The 8,409-nt window shown below is 42.9% G+C and overlaps 4 protein-coding genes and 3 non-coding genes across 7 annotated transcripts, besides 8 other annotated features; 6 read left to right on the top strand and 1 right to left on the bottom strand.

Annotated features, from left to right (window-relative positions):
• Positions 1 to 758: a mobile genetic element.
• Positions 1 to 8,409: a sequence feature (heterozygous, Esmeraldo-like haplotype).
• Positions 581 to 758: a mobile genetic element.
• On the bottom strand, positions 806 to 877 carry Tc00.1047053510057.60. Its single transcript has one exon. It is a non-coding gene; the product is annotated as a tRNA-Asp (tRNA).
• Tc00.1047053510057.50 lies at positions 988 to 1,068 on the top strand. Its single transcript has one exon. It is a non-coding gene; the product is annotated as a tRNA-Ser (tRNA).
• Positions 1,135 to 1,207, top strand: Tc00.1047053510057.40. Its single transcript has one exon. It is a non-coding gene; the product is annotated as a tRNA-Ala (tRNA).
• Positions 1,670 to 1,701: a sequence feature (AT_rich).
• Positions 1,790 to 1,814: a microsatellite.
• Positions 1,902 to 2,915, top strand: Tc00.1047053510057.30 (hypothetical protein, conserved; the record flags this gene model as incomplete). The annotated part of the gene is made up of 1 exon (XM_800467.1): positions 1,902 to 2,915. One exon carries the CDS (start codon positions 1,902 to 1,904, stop codon positions 2,913 to 2,915), a length of 1,014 nt encoding a protein of 337 aa, XP_805560.1.
• Positions 3,034 to 3,064: a microsatellite.
• On the top strand, positions 3,151 to 5,313 carry Tc00.1047053510057.20 (hypothetical protein, conserved; the record flags this gene model as incomplete). Its single annotated transcript, XM_800466.1, has 1 exon — positions 3,151 to 5,313. The coding sequence occupies one exon, from the start codon at positions 3,151 to 3,153 to the stop codon at positions 5,311 to 5,313; it is 2,163 nt and encodes a 720-aa protein (XP_805559.1).
• Positions 5,555 to 6,622, top strand: Tc00.1047053510057.10 (hypothetical protein, conserved; the record flags this gene model as incomplete). The annotated part of the gene is made up of 1 exon (XM_800465.1): positions 5,555 to 6,622. One exon carries the CDS (start codon positions 5,555 to 5,557, stop codon positions 6,620 to 6,622), a length of 1,068 nt encoding a protein of 355 aa, XP_805558.1.
• Positions 6,648 to 6,672: a microsatellite.
• Positions 6,743 to 6,771: a microsatellite.
• On the top strand, positions 6,876 to 8,409 carry Tc00.1047053510057.4 (hypothetical protein, conserved; the record flags this gene model as incomplete). Its single annotated transcript, XM_800468.1, has 1 exon — positions 6,876 to 8,409. A coding segment is annotated over one exon (1,534 nt), but the record flags the coding sequence as incomplete, so codon positions are not given.

Raw genomic sequence — 8,409 nt, 5'->3', positions numbered from 1 at the left:
CGCGTTCCTGTGTTCGGGCGCGGGTCGCCTCCACTTGCTGTTCGCTTCCGGCGAGTGCGCATTCTCGTTCCGCAAGAAGGCCGTCGGCGACCGCAATGTTAGATTCGCGCGCCGATAGGCTGTTATGTGATCCTCCCACCCGCGAGTGAAGCCGGGCGTTTGGGTTCTGCGTGTTGGCGACGGCGTGGGCGTAGTCAGCACTCAAGCGCTCCCTTTCAGCAATGGTGAGCCCTTGCTTGGCCCTTAACCCACGGGTCGCCCCAATGATGGGCAGGATCACTTGAGCCTCGAATCTTGGTACTTGGGGCGCCCGGAGATTCGCAACGTGTCCTGCAAGGCTCGAATCCTCCCAGGGTTTGGCGATGTTCCCTGAAACCAAGCGCAAGCCTGTCGTTGAATTGGCCACAGTTAACGTCGCATCCGACGGCTCGTCTTCATCAAGGAAGGTGAGCTGCACCTCGATAGCGCCATGCTGGCGTACCCATTCTGAAAGACGGGCACCAATATGGCTCCACTCTGTTGCCGTGTAAGGAACCAATGCCATTTCCTTAAACCAACCTCGCTGTGTCTGTAAATTTTAAAAGTAAAAAAAAAATCTGGCTGCTATTGGTTCCCTGATGTCCTTGAAGTCTTGTTTCTTCCTAAAATTCATAAGAAAGAAAAGTATCGTAAAGAAGAGCATATTATTTTATCAGGACACATATACATTAATTAGGGTTAGTCAGCATTCCTCGCGATCATTCTCTTCACAAGCTCCTAAAAAATTCTCCGAATGAAATTTAATATTTTCACGAGGTGAAAAAAACTTCCCGGCCGGGAATTGAACCCGGGTCACCCGCGTGACAGGCGGGTATACTTACCACTATACTACCGAGAACTCGAAAGACCACAAAAGGACTTTGACTTATTCGTAATTAAAAATACGAAAGAGAAAATTTATGTTCAAAAATATAGACCTAAAGCGTTATTCTGAGAGACTTTGGTGGAGCAAACGTGGCCGAGTGGTTAAGGCGCCTGCCTGCTAAGCAGGTGTGATCTCACGCGTAGGTTCGAACCCTACCGTTTGCGATGTTTTTCTCATATCAAAAACGGTTTTATTTGTCTCTCTGACGCTCTTTTTTTTGTGGATTGTGTGGGGATGTAGCTCAGATGGTAGAGTGCCCGCTTAGCATGCGGGAGGTATTGGGATCGATACCCAACTTCTCCAACTTTTTTCCGATTTTTTTTTTTTTGCCGCCAAAGGCGCAGGATGAAGCGATCACTCTTCAAAATAGAATTTCTCCGCCCCCATTGGGTTGTTAATTTGAAATTGTGGGTTTAAAGGGCTGCTGAAAGAACAAACGGAAATCAACGGCCGTGGGCCTGGCGGTAGGCGGCGGGAAGGGATCTTGTTTGGGTTAGGGTTTTTGTGTTTGGTTGTGCTTTTTTTCGGCCCTGCTTGGGAATGCGCGCTTAAGCGTAAGCGGTGGGCATTTTATGGAGTTGCGTTCATTAATACTTTCCGCGTTCAGTTTTTATGAGTTTCACAAGGGAGTAGGGAAATACAAAAACAAAAAATGTTTTTGAAAATAAATAGAGGAAAAAAGAGAAAAAGATGAAATTAGCTTTCATTGGTGTTTTAGTACCAGTTGTCGAAAGATTTGTTATATGTATAGGTAACTAGGGAATCATTTTTTTCTTTTATTTTTTATTTTTTAAAAAGTACGAGATGGGAGTAATATCTACATCTTTTAAATCCATTGTCCTCTTTTTCTCTCCATTCCTCTTTTTTTTTATTTCTTTCCTTCTCAAAAAAAAAAAAAAAAAAAAAAAAATTAGCAACGGCAAGAACAACAAACAAAAGATAAGCTCTTATTTATTTATTTTTTGCTTTGGAAAAGAGGGAAGAAAGGAGGAAAACAATGGATGGAGAAGAAGCTGATGTGACGAAAGAAACCAAGGAAGGAGGGCCAAACACGTCCCATACCTTTTCTGTGGATGCAGCCCCATTTGAACCCAGTGTAAACGCCTCCTCAAATTTAGCAAATGGATGGCAAGATGCATCGTCTGTTCTTACAGAACAACTATCCGCTTTGGGGGCAAATGAATCCTGGCCTTATCCGGCACAATACATTGATATGTTTGCGCTTAATGCGAGCATGAGGGCAATGGTGGAGGCAGCAGCTATGATGAACGTTGGGGCAAAAAGATACAGCGGAGCCCCCATTGTAAAGACAACAAGTCCCCCTAAAAAGGGTTCTAATGCTTCTGAGGCCTCAAGAAAAAGAGAAAAAGGGAGCCTATCGATTCATGCTAAGCCTTGGTCTCCATCTCCTGAAACTGGCCTAAATCAGAAAGAGGGAGACACCTACACACACCTCAAGAAAGGCTGGGTAAAGGTTCCATACCGAGGTGAAATGGTTATTGCACCAGTTGCATTCAAAGAAATAGCTAATGATTTTGTGCATTCCCTTACCGTAAGGCCTATTGAAAAACCAAGAATCCATTTAGAACTCTATAATTATCATTGTGCACGATGTGCAACTCACTCATTTTTTGGACGTTTATCTTGCAGGGATGCAGATGTGATCTTGAAAGGTATTGCCGGAGACATTCCCCCGCTATGTGTGGCACATTTGATTGAACAGGTCACGGGAGCTGTTGTGTGTGCCCTGTTTACCAAAGGTGACTGTCTCGACTATGAAATATGGTTGGAGACTCCTGATAAAGCTGCTCATTTTGCCAAAACGATTTCTGACGCAATGTGGACGTGTCCGATGTTTCACGGATACGCTGTTCACACTAAAACTGAAGAAGAAAAGGCTTTTTTACATGAATATATATCAAGCCTCAAAGATGATTTTCCGGAGGAGACACCTTACCCCATGCGTTGCGTCGAAGCGATTGCTTCATCTACTGGAAAGGTAAAAGGTTAAGTGTGAAAAATTTTCTTTTATGAAGAATGCACTCGGTAATATGATTAATGGTTTCATTTTTGCTATTGTTTATCCGTTCCGTGATCTGATTAAATTCTTGTATGCTTTTTATAAATAGAAAGGAAAAAAAAAAAAAAAAAAAAGGAAAATCGAAAAATATATTTTATTTGCTTGCTTGATGTATAAATCTTTCTCGCTTCTTTGCTTTTTATCTATTTTAGTTAGAACGTAGAATATGTCTATGGATGCTTTGACAGACGTTTCCAAGACAACGGCTCAGAGAGATCGATCTGTGGCGGCAACATACACACCAGAGGAACAGGTATTTCATCGATTATTTCATCAGATCCCATTATCAGAAAAACTAGTAGAATCTCGTCAATGTGCTTTATTAACAAAGAAAAAAAAATTCGCTCGAATGGGAACACTTTATGCATCTTCACTTCGCCTATGTTTTAGTTCTTCCTTTTTGAAAGAACCGGTTATGATGCGTTGGGAGGACGTGATTTCCGTTAAAAAAGGAACAAGCTTTCTTTTTGAAGCGATTTTTGTGAAAACAAAAGGACAGGAGGAATACATTTTTTCTGGGTTTTTGTCGGGAGGGACAGGCCAAACATTTAAGTTACTTAAGACTTTATGGACAGTTCGTGCAAGATACGCCTTTTCAGAGACGCCAACGCAATTCCCACAAGCATCACAAATTGATTCCCCTTTGAAAGAACCCGGTTCTGGATCTTGTCATTCATCCGAAGCATCATCTTGTATAAATGATGAAATTACTGGGAAAAATGAGGATGAAAAGCCCACAATTACTTTAGCCCCCTTGTTAAAGCCAACCCATTCAGAATTTAATTTATTTAATCCAACTTCCGGCTTCGGCACGAATGATTTAGATTCCACTGAATTTTCTGTGGCAACTCAAGATACGGAAGAAAAGACACGTGGCTCTTATATCCCACGGACTTCTTCAACACCCAAAGGCGCCCTTTTGGAAAAGTTTGACGAACTACACTCTTTTTCAAAGGTTCCTAAATCAGAACCATTAATTGATTACTTTCAATGCAGCTATGTCTGTGGAGTCCATCGAATTGGGAGGCTTTATATTACAACCAACTACATATTATTTTCCTCAGTAATGATGACGGAATCACTTCAGATTAGTTTTAGGGATGTGCAGAGTATTGAGAAGGAGCAAACGATGATGATACTGGACGGAGTTGTTATCAAACTTATTGGCAATGAAACCCATAGTTTTACAAGTTTTGTTAGTCGTGATGCCGCATTTAACATTTTGACACATTTTTTTAATGTGACAAAGGCGCTTAGCACACAACCACAGAATCTACCTCATTCTCTTCAAGAAAATTGTACAAATTCTGGGTTTATTACCAAAACTAGCGAGCCAAATGTTTCAGGGTTTCCTGTTGTTGATTCACTTCAAGAATTTTCTAAAGTATTGACGGATTACGGAACGGCATTTAGTGATTTTTCGTGTTTTACAAGGGAGCTTATTGATCCCATCGTGCTACCAAAGGGCAAAACGGTCCTGGATGTATTTAAAGTTTGCTTTGACGATAATGCTTCCCTGTTGGAGGAATATCATAGGGATAGAAAGGACAGCAACCAAAAATGGGAACCATGGCGACCTGCGCAGACCGGCAGTCCTCAATTTTCTGGTCAAAGAGTATTCACTTGCACAACGATAATTAAGGCTTTGGTGTCCAAGTCGTGCCCATTCACAGAATACCAGCGGTACGCATTTATGAATGTTGGGGGTCATGAACCAACACTGGTTGTGCAGCTGTCAGGGCAAGCCGAGGGTCTTATGTATGCTGACGTTTTTCGTGCGGAGGCGTTGCTGGTTTTTACTCAATCTGATTCGGGTGTTGCAATGCGTGTTTTTGGTTATATTCAGTTTCTTCGAGATGTGTGGGTAAAAGGCAAAATCCTGCGTACGTCACTTGATAACGAGATGCCAGTCTGCTATAGAAAACTGGGGTCGATGCTAATAGAACGTCTTCAACAGGAAGGTGGGATATCAGGTGCAGAGGGACCCGAGAAAAGTTCCACGGAGTTGACCTCTTCGTGTGCTAAAGCGGTCTCGGGAACGCCCTTGGACAAAGCTTTGCTTCCGAGGGAGAGAGTTTTGCAATGGGGTCGTGTAGTTCTAGGATTGCTTGGGTTGATGACGTGCTTGGGGGGATTTTTCTCTGTGTTTCTGATGAGGTTTGATAGCAATGCTCATTTGAAACGAGGTGCCTCTAAGGAAAATGTGCTGATGGTTCATTTAGTAAGCACTTTTTTCGAGTTTCTTCAACCCACTGTAATTTCCGTTCTTGCAGTGGGTATATTGGCATTTTATAGGTTGACCACCGATGCTTTGTTTTTAATGGAATAAATGGAAAAAAGTATAAAACTCCACGTGTGGTGATGATACAGTGATTATATACCTATTTTGTGTTTTTATGTGTTTTTATCGTTTTTGATTTTTTTTAAATTTGCTTTGTGATTGGGAATGAATTGTCATTTGTTTATCATTGACGCTGTATTTTTTTGCTTTTTGATATAGAGGTCTTTCTACCTTTTCCCCCCATTTTTTTTTTCCAGCATACGGATCAAAAAGTTCAAGAGAAACAGTGATGTTTATTACCAAAACTAGCGAGCCAAATGTTTCAGGATTTCCTGTTGTTGATTCACTTCAAGAATTTTCTAAGGTATTGACGGATTACGGAACGGCATTTAGTGATTTTTCGTGTTTTACAAGGGAGCTTATTGATCCCATCGTGCTACCAAAGGGCAAAACGGTCCTGGATGTATTTAAAGTTTGCTTTGACGATAATGCTTCCCTGTTGGAGGAATATCATAGGGATAGAAAGGACAGCAACCAAAAATGGGAACCATGGCGACCTGCGCAGACCGGCAGTCCTCAATTTTCTGGTCAAAGAGTATTCACTTGCACAACGATAATTAAGGCTTTGGTGTCCAAGTCGTGCCCATTCACAGAATACCAGCGGTACGCATTTATGAATGTTGGGGGTCATGAACCAACACTGGTTGTGCAGCTGTCAGGGCAAGCCGAGGGTCTTATGTATGCTGACGTTTTTCGTGCGGAGGCGTTGCTGGTTTTTACTCAATCTGATTCGGGTGTTGCAATGCGTGTTTTTGGTTATATTCAGTTTCTTCGAGATGTGTGGGTAAAAGGCAAAATCCTGCGTACGTCACTTGATAACGAGATGCCAGTCTGCTATAGAAAACTGGGGTCGATGCTAATAGAACGTCTTCAACAGGAAGGTGGGATATCAGGTGCAGAGGGACCCGAGAAAAGTTCGGCACTTTTAACTTCATTACCTCCAGCAAATGCTGTGGAAGTTCTCAAGGGCTCGTCTCATGTATCTGGCTTGGTATGGAGGACTGTAGTATACATAGAGTTTGTATTGGAGATACTGAGTGCACTATTATGTCTAAATTCACTTTTTAGGACGTACTTCTTTACCGCTTCAAAAGATATAACTGGCGCTCAGATTCCTGTAATTGCAACGGGCGAGATTTCTGTTAATTTAACGGATGCTGAGCAAACATTGAATACGGAAATATTGGGTTTATTGGTTGTCGATTTACTTCGTCCCGTTTTGCTTGCATCGCTACTTTGCTTGCTGTTTGTTATACAACTTTTTTTACGAAAAACTGTTTTTCGTATGAAGCGGTGAAAATTAAAAGCCCATATTAATTCAAAACAACAAGAACAACAACAACAACAGATACTATGTTTTACTCATGAAACATATGTGCTTGTTATTTATACCGTTGCGTTGAATTCCGAGGTGTCGTTTTTTTTTTTCTTCTTTTTTTTTTTTTTGTTGTCGTGGATATCTATTTTGAATAAGATGAGTAATGGGAGGTTAGCCAGTGAGGTGTCTTCTTCGTATCTAGAAAAATAGACTACTTTGCTAGGGGGAGGCCATGGTTTCAAATAGAAGTCTTAGCGCTCCTCCCGGTGGTGGTAGCCTTGCCAATGATAGTAATCACTTTGGGTATCGCTGGGGAGAGCTGAGCGTCGGAGGATTTTCTCCGTCACCTCCGCCATCTAGCCCCTGGCCCAATAGACCGCAGACGTTTTCCAGGTATGAGAGTTCCGCCGACTGGAAAAAGAGCCCCTCATATGGTGGAAATCGCTACGGAGCCTACTTTCGCCGTAATCGCGGTGGTGCCTATGGACGTGTGAGTCATGAGTTTAATCGAGGTTATTCCAGTCGTAGTGCCAGTGCTTTAGAAGAGCAAGATCTCCCCTTTCCGCCACAGGGAAGGAATGGGAGATTCAACGCTCATCGTAGTTCTTCCACGCCAGTTTGGTCTCAGGGGCCTTCGTACCCAACATACCAGACTCCAAGCCCTCGCTACAATGGGCGCCGCTCTGGAAGCAGCAGCTCGGTTTCCAATGCCACCAAAGGCAAAGCTGAAATACCGCTTCTTCTTGCATCGGCGTTCTCAGAAAAACAGACTACACGAGTTCGTGCCTCATTAGAAAGCAGTAGTACATTTTCGCAGGGCGGAATTAGGCTGAAGCTACTTGAATACTTGGGGTATTGGATGAGTGATGTCTTAACTGGTACGGCGGTTGAAAAACTGATTATGGAGACCTATCGCGAAGCTGACCTCAAGGATATTCATACCTCAATAGGGGAGAGAAAAAAGTATTCTTTCAGTGAAGTTTCTAACGTGATGAATACTGGGAAGATTGCAGGAGATCGTCATGTGCAGGAAGGCGAAAAAGTGAACGGTTCCAACCGGGCAACATCACCTTTATTGTCACCATCATCCTCATTCTCCTCATTGTCGCTGAGTTCCGTGTCATTCCGTCGATCCGAGTCTAAGAACACGTCTGAAGGGGCGGCGGTAAGACGAGAGCAAGAAACACAAGGCAAATGGGAGAGAGGGACGGGAACGCATTTTAAGAAAGACAATGGGACGGATGCGAGTTCAACCACTCCTGAAGGTCGAGTTTTTTCTTTGGTCCGTTCTTGCGGTGCGGAATCAGGGGCAACGAAACAAGTTTTTTTAACTGCCGAGCCGAAAATTTTGCCTCAACAGACAGCAGTCTTGCAAACTTCTCCTTTAACTCAGGCAACGTATAGTCATGTTCCACGCTTTTATTTTCCAAAGGGAGCTCAAAAAACAACGGAAGAGACACTTGTTGGGCCAATGAAAAAGAAGCATGAGAATCCACATCTAAGGGTACTGGAGGGGATGGTGATTCCAACTGCTGTCCACACAAATTCTGAGGAGCGAGCCGCCGTCATGAGCGATGATGTGTTCAAAAGGCATGAGGTCAAAAAAGTCCCAATAGCTTCACTGAAGGCGGTGGAAGATAAGTGCGTTCATATGATTATTCAAAAGGAATTTGGTCGTCTTCCAGCGCCACCCAAAATTATTCACGGCACACGCCCTCAGAGTTCAGCTGCAAAAGGATTTATAGGGCTCAATAATGGCATGCAGA

This window comes from Trypanosoma cruzi, genomic scaffold, assembly GCF_000209065.1.
Source record: "Trypanosoma cruzi strain CL Brener 1047053516589 genomic scaffold, whole genome shotgun sequence".
NCBI lineage: Eukaryota > Euglenozoa > Kinetoplastea > Trypanosomatida > Trypanosomatidae > Trypanosoma > Trypanosoma cruzi.
This window is presented reverse-complemented; position numbering and strand designations above follow the sequence as displayed.